General features: G+C 32.3%; 3 protein-coding genes across 3 annotated transcripts in view; all 3 read right to left on the minus strand.

Moving 5' to 3' along the window:
• LOC132172296 (UPF0481 protein At3g47200-like) overlaps positions 1 to 3,912 on the minus strand; it is a 16,370-nt gene extending 12,458 nt beyond the window's left edge. Inside the window, exon 1 of the mRNA XM_059583772.1 lies at positions 2,677 to 3,912. Coding sequence (XP_059439755.1) covers positions 2,677 to 3,906 — 1,230 coding nt within the window. The 5' untranslated portion in view covers positions 3,907 to 3,912. The remainder of the gene's footprint in view (positions 1 to 2,676) is intronic.
• LOC132167128 (UPF0481 protein At3g47200-like) overlaps positions 1 to 12,934 on the minus strand; it is a 38,008-nt gene extending 25,074 nt beyond the window's left edge. Inside the window, exon 1 of the mRNA XM_059578026.1 lies at positions 12,904 to 12,934. The gene's annotated coding sequence lies outside the window, so the exon portion shown is untranslated. The remainder of the gene's footprint in view (positions 1 to 12,903) is intronic.
• LOC132172304 (UPF0481 protein At3g47200-like) lies at positions 10,823 to 12,145 on the minus strand. The gene has a single exon (XM_059583783.1). It carries the CDS (start codon positions 12,143 to 12,145, stop codon positions 10,823 to 10,825), a length of 1,323 nt encoding a protein of 440 aa, XP_059439766.1.
• Positions 12,935 to 17,619: the final 4,685 nt, after the last annotated feature.

Consider the following 17,619-nt stretch of genomic DNA (forward strand, 5'->3'; position numbering starts at 1 on the left):
AAAGAAGAGAGGGAGAGCGGGCCGGAGAAACAAAAATGGAGAAAAGAAGAGAGAGAGAGAGAGAGTGAGAAAATGGAGAGGGAGAGCTGGAGAAACGAAATTGGTGAAAAAAAATTTAAAAAAATTTATTTTAATTGAAAAATAATTTAAATTAATAAATTTTTTAATTGAAAAAAAAAATTCCAGAAAAAATTTAAAAAAAGAATTTTTTTTTTAATAATTTTTTAAAATTTACTGACGTGTTAATTTTAGCACGTCATAAAATTTTATGACATGCCACTCCTGTCACATCAGAAAAATTTCCTGAAGTGTCAATTTCTGACACGTCAGTAATTTTTTGACGTGTTAGAAAATGACTAGTCAGGAAATTTTTTTGACGTGCCACTTTTTGACACGTAAATAATTTTTGACGTGTTAAAAGTGACACGTCAAAAAAATTTTGTTTTTGACACCCAAAATTTTAACGCTCGACACACGTCAATAATGACACGTCAGTAAATTTTACTGATATGTCAGACCACCTAACACGTCAAAAATTGCCTATCAAGAAAAAAAAAACATTTTTTGTAGTGAGAATCGCACATCAAAGAAAACATATGTTTTTTCATTAATCTTAATCTCTCTTCATAAGAGTACAAAAGTTCACTTAAATAGGCACGGACAAAAAATCCCAACCCTAATTTGATTGACTTTGTGCTAAATTCATTATTGAATTATAAAATAATACAACTCTTAATCGCACATCAAAGAAAACATATGTTTTTTCATTAATCTTAATCTCTCTTCATAGGAGTACAAAAGTTCACTTAAATAGGCACGGACAAAAAATCCCAACCCTAATTTGATTGACTTTGTGCTAAATTCATTATTAAATTATAAAATAATACAACTCTTAAAAATACTAATGACCTCAATAATTAATAAAACCTAAATAAATCTAAAGAAAAAAAATATATTATTTTCTCATCTTGCATCATTTACAATATAAAAGGTCCATATTTATAGGGAGGTGAAAATAATACAAAATGACAAGGGAGATCAAATCAAATCTAATTAAAGGAGATTACCCTGTACCCTATAATATATTCTAACAGCAGATCACATATTTGAGGATATGAAAACTATCGACTAGAAGAAATGGTCTCACTTTTATGATTGCTGCAATTATTTACGCCCACCCTTCAATACCATCATTATAAGTTCGGGAAAATTACACTTTAGCCCCCAAAGTTTGGGATGATTTTCAATTCGATCACCAATATTTCAATTTTTGCAATGTATCCCCTCCCCCCAAACTTGCAAATTTTTTTCAATTCGACCAATTTCATCCCAAAATTTCCATATTACCCCTAATTTTTTATTAAAAAAAAAAAAATGGGGGTGCAAAAATGGCCAGATGGCCAAAGGGATGGCTACGCCACCCTGAATATTTTTTTAATTTTTTTTTTTTATAAAAAATAAAAAAATAAATTAGGGGCAATATGGGAATTTTAGGATGATATTGGTCAAATTGAAAAAAAATTTGCAAGTTTGGAAGGGTGCATTGCACAAATTGAAAAAATTTGGAGGTCGAATTGAAAATCGTTCCAAACTTTTGAGAGGGGGTTAAAGTGTACTTTTCCCTATAAGTTTTGTTTACTGTTAAAATTTTACATTTATGGCTTGTCCATCTTTCTGATAGCATACTCATTTATTTGGTCTTCTAATTTGTTTTCCCAAATAGTTGTTTTTTTTTCTTTTTTTCTTTTTTTTTTTTTTTATGTTCTCAAGGAATAATTTAATTGGTTGGAGACCACGCCTTATTAAACAGAGGTCACTTGTTCGAATTTCGTAGCCTCTCATTTTTTCTCCCTTGTGGCATGTGCGAACATGTAAAAAAAAAAAATTGATTTTGAACACCATAAGCATCTTTCATGAACAAAAATTGCCAAACTCTATCCCGAATCCTCAAGCCCAGTACTGGTTACTTTGTTATAATTTAATTTGCTCCAATTCAAAAATTGACAAAATGGTGCGCTAGCTGGATCACAAGCATGTACAGAAGTCAATTAAACAAATATGTTGATATTGATGCCCCTGTCAATTTATGCCCACGTAGAAAATAATGATTAATTTTAAAGCAAACTATGATAACTGATCATCATAAAACTCTATTGGATGAAATACAGAGACTCAACGGATCGGATGCTAAAACAAACAAACAATTCCCACAAATTTTATTGCTGAAATATCATAAACCACTTACAAAGTTGAAGATTACAAACCATGCTTATATTAATTAAGACGAGGAGGATATATATCAGAAGCTAAGCATGATTACAAAGTTGAGATGCCATGCATCCATTGCATGCAACTAAAAGCAAAGCACTCCAACGAACACTAATTATAACACATGTAGTACTTCAATTCGATCTACACGACAAAAGGCTTAAGGAAATTCCAGAAGGTGAAACCCAGGACAATAAGTCCAACAACAGTTGCCGTGCCTCTGAAAATATTGGGGAAATACTCTCTGTTTAGGGTTGCCAATATATGGTTTAAAGGGAACTCATAGTGCTCATGAATCTTTCGAGCTATATGATCATAAGCGGATGTAGTTGCCACATTAATTTGATTGCTGAGTTTGTTAATTAGAGACGCCACTTCAGCTTTGCAACCGAGGTGGTTAGCAATGACCTTCTTATCAATAAGCAAATCCACATCTTTTTCAGTGTCGACAAGACGGTCCAATAGCAGAACATAACTGCAGATGTAAGTTTGAGATGGATAATGACACTGCTCTAAAGCCATGAGGTTTCGGAAAACAGTTTCAGTATCATCGTCTATCACAAGTTGTGGGACTTTTAGTATACGCTGGATACGCAACAAGCACGGAAAGCATATCAAGCAGATAATGCATGGTAAGCAAGCAATGAGGCATGAAAAGCGTGGAAAAGCGTCGAAGCACGAAAAGTGTCGCACACACCCAGGACTTACTGATATGTCAAGTAAGACGCGGCTATGATCTTTAACTGCTTTGAATTTCAATCCTGAGTCATAAAGCTTTGTGGCACAAAATCGAGTATCCAAACCTCGTTCTGCACTGCTCCATTCTTCCATCTGCCTATTTGATGATTCTTCATTTCTCCATTCTTCCATATGCTTCTTTGATGGACAAAAAAAATATCTTAGCAAATCTGTGAAATGTTTTACTTCCTCAACATTGAGCGGTTGCTGCTGAACATAGCGTCTAAAGTATTTGCGAGAAAGCTCGACAAATGGAGAATCCTCTTTCTTCAGGTCCTCCTTAATTTGTTCGCGATTGTTGCAACTGGAAGAGTCACCCAAGGCGAACCTATATAATTCCTCAAGAACAAAAAAAGGAAGTTGATTCTCAAGTATTATCAAGTCATGTAGTATACCATTTCCTAGCCATGGATGACTTAATATGTAATCACTTTCTTTTTCACAATAATTTTCTCCTTTCCTCTTAGCCTCTTCTTCTTCTTTTTTTTCTTTATCCTTTACGAAGAGCTCAATTATAAAGATGGCATCCAATAGAATCATTTTCACAAAATCATCACTTTCAAGTCCACAATCTTCTGAATAGCAATGACGGATTTTTACTTCGTTGACTTTAATGATCTTTAGAAGATCAGCCTGGCTCTTCTTAGTGCGTCGCAAGAAATTTTCCAAATATTTCAGTTTGTGCATTTCCATGTCCTTCAAGTCATCTTTGCCGCGATGAAAGGGTCCTATTGAGAGTAGCTTAGGGGTGTAGGCTTCTTCATTTACCTTGCGCAGTTGCTTGGGAACCCTATAAATACAATATTCCCGCCACTCCGCATGGGGCAGGTCCGATGGAATGTCAATCACCAACTCTTCGCATTCAGCTTCTTTTGCAATGGTTATGAAATCACTGGCCATCTTTTCCATCCCTCAAGTTTGTTTTCCTAGTGACAAATAAGCGACAATCAGTGGGAATCTAATAGAATCTAATCAGCTGCAGATCACTTATTTCAATTAGAAGCCATTTTTGTTCAACAATAGTTTCTTAAATATCTTTCTTCTTTCTTTTTTTTTTTTTTTTTCAAATTTATAAGGTATTTTTGTCTTGTTGAAAAATTTTAGGGCCATTTTTTCATTTTTGTGGGACAAAAGAAATACATTGTAAAATTTTAGTAGTTCAAGGAGACATTGATGCAATCTTTAATTTGAGAGCTATTGTAAATTAAGAGTTAGATTTATCAGGAGAGTATGTATAATTTAAGTCACGTGCATTGAATGTGACACATATTTTGTCGGATTTAACAAAAAAATTATAATGGAGACAACTAATTGAAAGAGCTACGCAGTTAAAGGGAGTCAATTGTAACTTTCTAAAGTTCAAAAAACATCACAAATATGGTGTAAGTGTAAGCTGGAAGGGGTAAGACTATTGGAAGAAACAACGCAAATATGGCTAGTAGCTAGGCAGCTATACCTCAGTATAGTTATAAACACCTCACATTAGGTGAGATATATATAGGAAATCTCCTGCAATGGTATGAAACACTTCAAAGAAAACAAAATTTTTATCTACCCCAACCAAGTATATACTCATAATATTCATATCTAATCAATCTATAATATTATTACAAGATAATATTTATATGCATATAATGTTGCTATTATTTTATGAATATATTGAAATAACAAATGAAAATTTATAAGAAAAATATAAAAAAGCCTCTCAAGCTGCTAACAGTCGTTTGCGATAAAGTTCCACAATATTCAAAAGGTATTAAAGTAAACTATCAAACTATCAAAGTATGTCAAAAAGACAACATTTTTTTATATTCCTACAATACCCCTATTCTTTTAAAAACAAAAATAATATGTTATTCCAAACTTTCAATTGTGATAATGTCCCTCTCAAACTACCAAAATATTGTCAATGTCTCTCTCAAACTACCAAAACATTGTCAATGTTCCCCCCAAGACTAACAAAAAAATAAAAATACCTCTATAGGTTTCTCAATAAGACAAAAATGCCCTTATAAATTCCAAAATAAAAAATAAAAAAATCAAATTTTCAATTTTTTTTAAAACGAAAATTTTAATTTAAAAAAAACAATTTTTTTTTTAAATATATATATATATTAGTTTTAGGTTTTTTCTAGAAGTTTTAGTATTTTTTGTTTTTATTTTACTAAGGGTAGTTTCGTCATTGGGGGGAGCATTGGCAATATTTGGTAGTTTGAGGGGGATATTGTCTATTAGATGGTAGTTTGAGAGGGTATATGAACTTTTTCCAATAAAATAATTATTTTTCAAAAATTTGTAATGAGATATTATACCTCCTTATGCCAAATGGGATAATCGTTATACAATATTTATACTGCACTAACCAATTTATCTTAATTATTTATTTTTCATATATATATATATATATATATATATGGATCAGAGATCTGATTTATTGTTATATATGTGACTTTGAAAAAAAAAAGAAAAAGAAAAAAAGTGCACTCAGTCCATTCGAACTTACACCCCATTTGCAATCCCCCAAAATTAAGCCCCTCAAATTATTACGTCCTTTCACTTGCATGGGTCAAAGACCCACAACCACACTCTGGTTGTGGGTATCTGTGCAAGGAGACTAGCTAGCCCATGCCCGAGCCGTGCATCACTAGGGCTAGAGATCATAAGTTTTTATTTATTTATTTTTTTAATTTAAGAGCGTAATTGTATTTTTACATGTTAGGTATGATGAACAATTTAACACATTTTTTCGTCAAATTTAACAAAAATACTAATAAAAGTGACTAATTAAGTGAAAGGGCTAGATAGTTAAAGATGGTCGATTCTAACTTTTTAGAGTTTGAAAAACATCAATCACGAATATGGTGTACGCTGAAAGGGGTAAGAGTAGTTTGCCAAAAATAAAAGATATTTTTGTGATAGATTTATTGTTCTATAATATAATGCAAACTATTGGAACAAACAACGCAAATGGCTAGCTAGGCAACTGATGCATCATGGATTCCAATCAGACCTTAAAAAGATTATATCTCGAGTTTCAGATGTCGTACAGAGACAATCTTGATGGTGTTGGAAAGTTGATTTAAATGTCTACAAGGACATGTTTCGTGAAGATTGCTAATTCCAACATTTATTGGGTCAAAATGGGCTGCAAAGAGAAGAGTGGACTGTTGGACAAAATGACTCGTCTGCAATTGCGTTTGAATGAGCTGGACAGAGTTGCTTGTTTGCAGTTGCGCTCGAACAAGATTGAAAACGAGCCATGCCCAATTTTGTAAACCGACTTATTACAATGTTCTACTAGGTTTAAGGTTTTATTTACTATAAATACATGTTATAAAGACCATGGTAGAATATTAGAAACAATTGAATAGTATTTTCTATCCCTTTTGTCTCAAGTCCTTTATAAAATATTGGCTTGAGAACAGTTGTAATTCAATTGTTGTTTGTTTTTGCGAACCCACAACCGCATACTGCATTAGCAACTCTATCTTGAGGATAACATAGTAGTAAACACATACACTAGGTGGGATATGATGTATGATAGGAAATCTCCTACTATGGCATGAAACACTTCAAAGAAAACTAAAATTTTCTCTACCTCAACCAATTAGTATATACTGATAATATTCATCTCTAATCAATCTTATTATTACAAGATATTAATATACATATAATTTTGTTATTATTTTATGAATATATTGAAATAACAAATGAAAATTTATATTTTTTCTTGTGAACTTGTGAATAGTTGAATTTATTTAATTATTTTTTAGCAATGCAATCTATAATAACTGTATTAACAAACTCAACTGGATTATTAAAACAATTCTAAAAACTTTAGTAAAGATGTATATAATAAAGTGAAATTAGAAAGTAAGAACCTGTAAATTTCGCTTGCAAGAAATACTTGTATTGCTTGAGAGCACAAAATTCTTCCTCTTTAATTAGTTGCCAACACTCGAGGGTTTCTTTCTCTTCCTTACCGATAATGCATCCACTCTTCTTCTTCCACTTGTATTTATAGTACTCGCGGTTGGTTCCTTACCAATAAAAACACAGGGAACAAAAAAAATCAAAATAAGTTCTTATGATTCTGTTAAGTTACAATTAACTTTATGCCATATAAAAACTGATTATAGTAAGCAAAAAATCCATAGGAAAATTATCATAAATCAGTCTCTAAAAGTGATGTCATATTGCAACATAGATCTCTGCACCTAACTTTGGTCTAAAATTTTAATGAAAACCATTAGACTAATATGTTAGCACCAATCATATTGCGCTAAGTGTCATTTTTAATATAAAAAAAATATATATATATATATATATACATAAAAAGAAAATAGGAGTTTGAGTTTTGGTGTCACTTCTTTTTCTTATTAGATGATTTGTCTGGGTTTAAGTTCATAGTCGTTGTGAGTTCACTTGTGAATGTCGAATCCCATATTAAAAAAGTATAAAGAAAAATAGTAGTTAATATACTTAAGTAAACCAAAACCTATTAAATTAGGCTTTTGGACTAGAGTGATATTCAAATATGTATATTGATGTACTATTGATAAAAACTTTCAAACCGTTTATCACCTCAACACATTGTAGCATCTTAAAGTCTTTTTTTATTCTTTTCTCTCCACTCTCTCCTTCCTTTGTTGGTAAAAAGAGTACTTATTTCCTTTAATTATTCCAAAAGACATTCCAGGAACACTTTTTAATTATCATCTCTCTTTAATTCCTTTGTTGGAGTACTTGATTATTTTTTTAAAATTCTTTTCTTTAGGTTGTTGGCAATGAATAACTTTCTCTTTCTTCTTCTTGATTCTTATCTTTCTTCCAAAGCATTTTCCACGAAATTAAACATTATTCCTTTCTTTCTTATTTGATTTACCATTTTTTTTCTCCTCCATACCAATCACCTTTAGTGTGGGTTTGCTCTTGCCCTAAAGGAGTTCATTTTATTTTGAGTTGTTGTATTGGGTGTGTCCTCTAAGCATTATCAACCAAAATAATCAGTACTGCTAAAGATGCTCTAAGAACATCAACATATTAAAAAGATGAGGAGTAGCGGACATAGAATTGGTGGTTTATAAAGATTGTTATAAGTGCAAATTCGCACATTGCTTAGTTATTAGGTAAAATTGAACTTTATAATGAATTTCAGGAAACTTTAAATTGACTAGTCATTTTAGAGTGATATCACAGATTATGGAGACCACGTGCTTTGCTTGAGATGGAGATGAAGAAGGTTGAGTTACCTTCAAGAGTTGCCTCCTTGTGTGGGGAGGCAGCCGAAGATTTGGAGGGATTCTCAATCGCCAACAAACATAGAAGGATTCATTAAAAAAAAAATCCAAACATAGTGATGTGTCAACAATTTCAGTTTTTGAAAACGTCACCAAAAGGTGACATTTTTTTTTTTTTGGGGGTAAAACGACACCTCTCTAAGGGGTGTCGTTTGAATAGTTACACATCACTAATTAATTAGTGACGTGTGATGTTTCACTGTTCACACGTCACTAATTAGTGACGTGCACACATTCAACACATCACTAATTAGTGACGTGTCACATGTCATTAATTTTAAATTTGTTTTTTTTTTTTTTTTGCCTTTTTTTCTTTAATCATTCTTCTTTCTCCCTTTTCTCACGTACGCCTCCCCTGCTGCCGCTCTTATTTTCTCACCTCCCATCTCTCAGCTCATCTGTCACGCAAACTCTAGACCCGTGCAAAGGGTTTTAAATATTTATTTTGTTAGTGTTATAAAAGTACACGAAATGCCTATGCTTGCCCCTTAATCGTGCCATTTTGTTGGCTTGTGTTTGGGAAAGACAACCTATGAGAGATAGTACGAATCGAATAAAAATATTTGTCTCTCTGCTTCATCATGCCTTTGTCTACATTTACTGATGAAATTAATGGTAAAATTGTTGATACGTACAGGAGCAGATCCTATATATTGTTCTTATAGATGAGGATGAATCTCAAAAATATATAGGATTTCCAACATGGGATATTAGTTTAATTATTTGATGTATTTAGCTTAACGACATTGGTTGAAATCAGTGTCTCAGTTTTTTAACATCTTTATAATTTGTTTCTATATCTTGGTGTTTGATGTTTTCTGCTGCGTCATTAATTTGGTAGATTAGTACCACTCCAATTGAGAACGTATCATGAATGGGCGATGATTGAAAGAAAAAAAAAAGAAAAAAAAAAAAAAAAAAGATCACTATGGAAGAAAAGCCAAATGGGTCTTGATTTTTCTTAATGATAACTTGGCATGATCTTTATTGAAATTTGTGAGTCCATTGGATGTTTAGTTTGCATCTTTTGAATTCTGACGTGATGCAATTTAATGGACCGATGGAAGATGCAGTAAAATTACCATTTATCTCAAAAGTTTAAGTTGATAAAAAGATACAAATTTAATAATTTAATTAATGTTACAAGCCTATTTGGGATTGTGTTTGAGAAATAGAGCTTTTAAGTCAAAAAGAGCTTTTGGGCAAAATTTTCATTTTTAAGCTTTTGTCAAAAATATGTTTTGGTCATTTTTAGACTTTTTGGACCCGTAAAAACACTTTTAATTTTTTTACCAAACAAGCACTTAAAAGTACTTTTAATTTTTTTTTTAAGCCGACTTTTTAAGTGTTAAAAGCACTTTTAGGTCCCTCAAACCAATCCAAATAGACCTGTAAGTCTTAATAGTGTGCCACGTCAACACCAATCATCTTGCAATGTGTGTGATTTTTTACAATGAAAAAACAAAAAACATAAATTTAAATATATAAAATAAAAGAAAAAAAAAAATTTTTTGAGGGGGTGGTCAAGGATTTTGGTGCTTCGGGGCCATGAAGTATTTTACTTACTACAAAATTATTATACTCCAAAGACCAGATTAATTACATCTTGGTAACACTACATATATATACTGATTTTATAATTTTTTCCAAATCACAAATTTAAGCACATCGATCATGCTTTTTGCAAAACTTATAATCGTAAACTAAGAGGGATTTTTTTGTTTTTTTCCTTGTATGTGTGTCGTTCAGTGACCTCTTGGCTTTTTCCTTCATTTCAGTGTTTATTCTTGTTTCTATTGTTTGGCTACTGCAACTTGGATTTCCGATGCTCAATGTTGAACAATGTTTGCTCTATGCAAGCAGTCAATTGGCGTAATGAAATCGAAACGTCACTGTTGGTGCCCTTTGAATTGGACCGTCCATATTATTGTAAAGTCTGTTGTATTAGTCATTGGTGTAGCTTGTTGGAACTTATCTTACTCTTCTGTTCTGAACATGCAGAATTGGGTGGAGTTGCTGCCTGGAAAATGGCACTTATTGTACTGTACAAGGAGGCACATAGGGTTGACGTTTATTTATTGGGACTGGATGACACTTATTGCATATACTTTTTCCATGGTAAATGCATTTTGACGTAATCATGATCAAATAATTGTGGTTGTCTCATGACAATGACAATGATGTCGTTCCTTGGTGACAACAATAATATCATTTGGAATTGGGTCAATTAATCATATATATATATATATATGCATGTCTGAAATACAGACACTCAATGGATGCTAAAACACACAAACTTGCCACAAATCTTATTGTTGAAATATCATAACCACTTACAAAGTTCAAGATATATAACACAAGCTGAACAGGAATATTACAAAGAGCATAGAGCTTTATGTACTGAAGTAGACACTCGATCTCTACGTATATATGCTGAAACAATATGAAACAAACAAAATGGAAATAATTGGTAAAACCTCATATCACAAACCAAACACTAGTGACATTTGCTTCCTTTATTTTGAGAGAAAAGAACTAAAGAGACCCAACAAAGCAAGTAGGGCGCCCACAGTTGCAATGCTTCTCCCAAAATCACGAAAAAATGTTCCTTTAATGGATGCCATGCTGCGGTTCCAAAAGCTTTTACAGTACTCATCAATCTCTACACTTAGAGAAGCGTAACAGGAAGCAGTTACCAACATCTGAATGCAGAGTTCGCTAAATAGAGTTGCCACTTTAGCGTTGCTACCGATATGGTTCACAATGACATCTTTCTCAACAAGCAATTTCACATCTTGTTCGGTGTTGATTATATAGTTCATTAGCGAAACATAATTGCAGATGTACGGTTCAGATGGATAATGACACTGCTCCAAGGCTATGAGGTTTCGGAAAACTACTTCAATATTATCGTCTATCACAAGTTGTGGGATTGTCAAGATAGACCATTTCGACTCATTCCCAGAGAATGTTATGTCAAGTAATCGTCTCTCATGAGCTGCTTCGAATTTCAATCTTGCGTAGTCAAGCTTTGTGGCACTATATATATTAACCATAGGTTTTCTAGGTTGCTGAATCAGCTCTGGTACTGAACAGAACATATATCTTAGCAAATCTGTTAAATGCTTTACTTCCTCTCCTATAATGGATTCTTTCTCCTTATCAAAGTGAGAAAAGTATTTGCGAGAAAGCCTGACAAAGGGAGCATCCTCTTTCTTCAGGTCCTTTTTGTGTTCCTCAATTTGCTTGCCTTGTTTGCGATGGTTGCAACCGGAAGAGTCATTGAAGGCGAACATATATAATTTCTCAAGAACAAAAAAAGGAAGTTGATTCTCGAGTAATATCAAGTCATAAAGTAAATAATTTACCAGCCATGGCTTACTCAATATGTAATCCGGTTCTTTTTTAGAGGTTTTTAAGAAGAGCTCAATTATAAAGATGGCATCCAATAGAATCATTACCAGAAAATGTTCTTCACTACTACTGATGCGCTCAAAGATCTCTGAATAGCAATGACGGATTTTTTTTTTGTCGTCTTTAATGATCTTTAGAAGATCATTGGGACTCTTCTCGGTCCGTTTCAAGAAATGCACAAAATATCTCTGTTTGTGCTTTTCCATGTCCTCCAATTCAACCTGGTTGTGATGAAAGGGTCCTATTGAGACTAGCTTAGGAGTGTTGGCTTCTTCGTTTACCTTGCGCAGTTGCTTGGGGACCTTGTAGATACACCATTCTGCCAACTCCGAGTCCGAAGGGTCTTGTGGAATGTCGTTCGCACGGTCTCGTGGAATGTCAATCACCACCGCGGCAAGTTGCGCACTACAGGGGATGTTTTCCATCCCACAAGTTTCTTTTCCTAGGGACAATCATTGGCAATATAATAATCATTATATTATATTGATTATTAGAAACAATATAATATAATAATCATTGGCATGCAGTATAATAATCATTATATTGATTATTATATATCCAACCCACAAGTTTAAGGTTTTATTTACTATAAATACATGCATGTTATAAAGACAATGATAGAATATTAGAAACAATTAATATTGCATATTATTTTCAATCCCTTTTGCCTCAAGTAGTCCTTGACAAAATATTGACTGGAGAAGAGTTACAATTCTATTGTGTTTGTTTTTGTGAATCCACGACCCCATTCTGCATTAGCAACTCTATCACGAGGATAACACAGAAGTAAACACATGACACTAGGTGGGATGTATGATAGGAAATCTCTTACAATGGCATGAAACACTTCAAAGAAAACAAAAATTTTCTCTACATCAACCAAGTATATACTGATAATATTCATCACTTTTTTATTATTTTTTATTTTTTGTAAGTAGATAATATTCATCTCTTAAGTCTTATCAATCTTATTATAATTTTGTTATTATTTTATGAATATATTGAAATAATAAATGAAAATTTATATTATTTCTTGTGAACTGTGAATAGTTGAATTTATTTAATTATTTTTTAACAATACAACCTATAATAACTGTATTAACAAACTCAACTGGAATATTAAAACACTTCGAAAAACTTTAACAAAGAAGTATATAATAAAATAAAACTAGAAAGTAAGAACCTGCAAATTTCGCTTGCAAGAAATACTTGTATTGCTTGAGAGCACTAAATTCTTCCTCTTTATTAGTTGCCAACACTAGTGGGTTTCTACCGATAATGCATCCACTCTTCTTCTTCTACTTGTATTTATAGTACTCATGGTTGGTCTCCGTCAATATCAAGCCTCTTTATTATATATCTCTCTTCTAGTGATAAAAACACATGGAAAAAAAAAATGAAAAATAAGTTCTTATGATTCTGTTAAGTTACAATTAACTTTATGCTATATAAAAACTGGCTAGAAATTTCATGCAGTAAGCAAAAAATACATATTTCTTACAAATTGATTTGTAGGAAATTTCTCATAAATCAGTCTCTAATTAAAAGTGACGTTATATTGCGACATAGATCTCTGCACCTAACTTTGGTTTTAAATTTTAATGAAAACCATTAGACTAATATGTTAGCACCAATTATTTTGCGCTAAGTGTCATTTTTAATAAAAAAAATATATATACATAAAAATAAAAAAAAATAAAAAAGGAGTTTGAGTTTAGGTCTCACTTCTTTTTCTTAATAGAAGATTTGTCTGAGTTTAAGTTCATAGTCATTGTGAGTTTACTTGTGAGTATCGAGTCTCATATTAAGAAAGTATAAAGAAAAAAAGTAATTAATATACCCAAGTGAACCCAAACCCATTAGATTAGGCTTTTGGACTAAAATGGTGTTCAAATATATATATTAATGTACTATTGATAAAAACTTTCAAACCGTTCATCACCTCAACACATTGTAGCATCTTAAAGTCTTTTTTTATTCTTTTCTCTCCACTCTCTCTTTCCTTTGTTGGTAAAAAGAGTACTTATTTCCGTTAATTATTCAAAAGACATTCCTCGTACACTTTTTAATTATCATCTCTCTTTAATTCCTTTGTTGGAGTTACTTAATTATTTTTTTAAAATTCTTTTCTTTAGGTTGTTGGCAATGAATAACTTTTTCTTCTTCTCGATTCTTATCTTTCTTCCAAAGCATTTCCACGAAATTAAACATTATTCCTTTCTTTCTTATTTGATTTACCATTTTTTTTCTCCTCCATACCAATCACCTTTAGTGTGGGTTTGCTCTTGCCCTAAAGGAGTTCATTTTCTTTTGAGTTGTTTTATTGGGTGTGTCCTCTAAGCATTATCAGAAAAAATAATCACTACTGCTAAAAATGCTCTAAGAACACCGACATATTAAGAAGATGAGGAGTAGCGGACATAAAATTGGTGATTTATAAAGATTGTCATGAATACAAATTTTCAAATTGCTTAGTTAGTAGGTAAAATTGAACTTTATAATGAATTTTAGGAAACTTCAAATTGACTAATCATTTCAGAGTGATAACACAGATTATAGAGACCACGTGCTTTGCTTGAGATGGAGATGAAGAAGGTTGAGTTTCCTTCTAGAGTTGCCTCCTTGTGTGGGGAGGCAGCCAAAGATTTGGAGGGATTCTCGATCGCCAACATACATAGAAGGATTCACTAAAAAAAAATCCAAACTTTGTGATGTGTCAACAGTTTGAGTTTTCGAAAACGTCACCAAAAGGTGACATTTTTTTTTGGGTAAAACAACACCTCTCTAAGGGGTGTCGTTTGAACAGTTACACATCACTAATTAATTAGTGACGTGTGATGTTTCGCTGTTCACACACCACTAATTAGTGATGTGCACACATTCAACACGTCACTAATTAGTGACATGTCACATGTTATTAATTTTAAATTTTGAATTTTAAACTTGTTTTTTTTTGCCCTTTTTTCTTTAATCATTCTTCTTTCTCCCTTTTCTCACGTACGCCTCCCCTGCTGCCGCTCTTATTTTCTCACCTCCCATCTCTCAGCTCATCAAGACCCTCAAATATCCGATACCCTCAAATTTCAGCGATCTCTTGCTCTTGAATCCTCTCACCCACTCTCCAAACTTCTCTCACATCAGCTAATCCAATCTCTCTCATCAATGATCCTATCACCGCCCGATTCGCTTCAACGTTTCTGCAATCAAATGCTTGTTTTCTTTTGTTACAAGAAACATTTTTTTTGTTTTTTGATTTGACTTGATTTCGTTTATCCTATCATTCTGTGTGTTTTTGCAATCGTTGAAGGAGCTTGTTTTTCCGCAGCATGAAATTTAGTTTTTGTTTTTTCTTTTCTTTTTTTTTTTTGTTTTTTTTCTTTTTTTTTTGTGTAGTTGTTGAAGGCTGAGAAGGTGCGAAGGAGAGAAAAAGAGAGAGATTCGTGGTTAATGTTGAAGGTTGACAAGGTGAGAAAGAGTGGGGAGGGGTTTTGGGGACTGTGATGTCTTTTGGGCGAGATCGAGGAGGACAGGCAATGGAATTTTGGTGAATTTGCAGAAAGTGAATTCCATTGTTCCATTGTGCGTGACATTGGCGATCCCTGCCTCTCTCAATCTCCCATATATAGCTGTAAGACTCGATCTATTCAACCATATTTTTCTGATTTGGGTTTCTGATCATTTCGGCTCGAACAATAATGAATAATCGACTCCTATTGTGGTGATTTCTGATTTGGGTTTTTACTTTTTTTGGTTGCTCGTTTTGCAGGCTTGTCAACGAAGATGTGTACGGACTCAACCATTGCAGAGGCCGGGCTCTTGGGTCCTCTGAGAAAAAATAAAAAAATTTATTTTTTTTATAACTTTTTTTTCTAAGGGTAGTAAACAGTAAAAATGTCATTACTCCCCTTTCTTGTCTACCAAACTTTTTTCATTTTAAAAAACGTTACTATAGCACCTCACTAATAGGTTTTGGCCCAAAAAGTCACAAAATCTACATATTTTTATAGTGATTTTTCCTCTTTAATCATTATATTTATTTCAAAATGTCAAAAAGTGCAACTGAAAAAAAAAAAATTAAATAATATATATAGTCACTTAGTTTTTTAAATGAGTAATGATAGGCTTACAAACAAATTTTATAAAAAAAAAATTTATAATATGATTGAAAATGAAAAAAACTCAACTTTTGAGAAACATTGTGCCACATCATGTTGATTTTTTTTGTTTTTTTTTTTCTTCTGTATAATTTATTTGTAAGCTTAACTTTTTTCTTTTAAAGGAATGATTATGGGTAGGTATCAGTTCTAACGGTAACAGTAGAGGTATTTTCGAAATATTAACCTCAATTGTCAGTTAAATTGGATAATTCACTAAATTCATTTTGATAAGAATAAATTTTAAAATTTTCGGTTAAAATCGTTCAGTTAATTGGCTAACTTGGGTTTTTTTTTTTTTTAATTGGGACAATACTATTTTTAAATGGGCCAAAATTTGGTTGTTTTGAACTTTTAGAGGGCCTTTTTTTTTAATAAAAAAAAAAAAAAAAAAAAAAAACTAAAACAAGAGTTTAATCTTGAACATACAAAACAATAAAATCTTTTTTTTAGGCCAAATCGGTTATTTTTTTAGCCCAAATGGTTTTCTTAAGGCTAAAGAAGTATTTATTGGACATGTTTAATTATAAGCACCCTTAACATATTCATTATCTTAGATTATTACAAATTGTCGCTAATATAGATAAAATTAAATTAGAACTGATTCATATTGCTAGGATGCTGCCCTACCATACTTTGGCGGTTAAGTCGTTTTAGATTTGGTTACCGATGTCGATATAAATTTTTATTTCGATTACCGTTAGAGTTAGTAGATAGTCGATGGCGGTTTCGGTGACGTAGGCAGTAATAAGATATTTTGCCCACCCTTAAGAATGGTGCTTTTACAATGTTACATGTAATCACCTAGTGTGCCGAGAATTTTAACCACAATAAAGGTCTTACTTTTAAATGCATCAAAGTGACCCCCACTTCACGTGCATTTGAGTTTACGATCCCATGAGATTTATAATTGTTATAAGTAGTTGTGAGGTTCTTTTTTTTTTTTTTTTTGACGGAGAACTTGTCCAATTTTGGTTTATTTTGTGTACTTATATATCCCTGTCACGCAAACTCTAGACCCGTGCAAAGGGTTTCAAATATTTATTTTGTTAGTGTTATAAAAGTACACGAAATGCCTATGCTTGCACTCAATCGTGCCATTTTGTTGGCTTGTGTTTGGGAAAGACAACCTATGAGAGATAGTACGAATCGAATAAAAATATTTGTCTCTCTGCTTCATCATGCCTTTGTCTACATTTACTGATGAAATTAATGGTAAAATTATTGATACGTGCAGGAGCAGATCCTATATATTGGTCTTATAGGTGAGGATGAATCTCAGAAATATATAGGATTCCCAACATGGGATATTAGTTTAATTATTTGATGTATTTAGCTTAACGACATTGGTTGAAATCAGTGTCTCAGTTTTTTAACATCTTTATAATTTGTTTCTATATCTTGGTGTTTGATGTTTTCTACTGCGTCATTTGGTAGCTTAGTACCACTCCAATTGAGAACGTATCATGCATGGGCGAGATTGAAAGAAAAAAAAAGATCACTATGGAAGAAAAGCCAAATGGGTCTTGATTTTTCTTAATGATAACTTGGCATGATCTTTATTAAAATATGTGGTGCGACGCTCAATTCAAAGCGTCCCTGTGGTTATTTAGAAAGCAAATAAATACCAGCCGGCAGCCGTTTCTTTATTTATTTCTTTCCTTTATTTGTTTCATTTGTAAATGCTTGACGGCTGGTACGTTAAGCATCTGAAAAGTTTCATAACTCATGCATATGTAAGAATG

This window comes from Corylus avellana, chromosome ca1 (genome assembly GCF_901000735.1).
Source record: "Corylus avellana chromosome ca1, CavTom2PMs-1.0".
NCBI lineage: Eukaryota > Viridiplantae > Streptophyta > Magnoliopsida > Fagales > Betulaceae > Corylus > Corylus avellana.

Bases quoted from the DNA above. Each gene is read 5' to 3' on its own strand.
- LOC132172304 (XM_059583783.1), bottom strand. From the start codon at position 12,145: ATGGAAAACATCCCCTGTAGTGCGCAACTTGCCGCGGTGGTGATTGAC.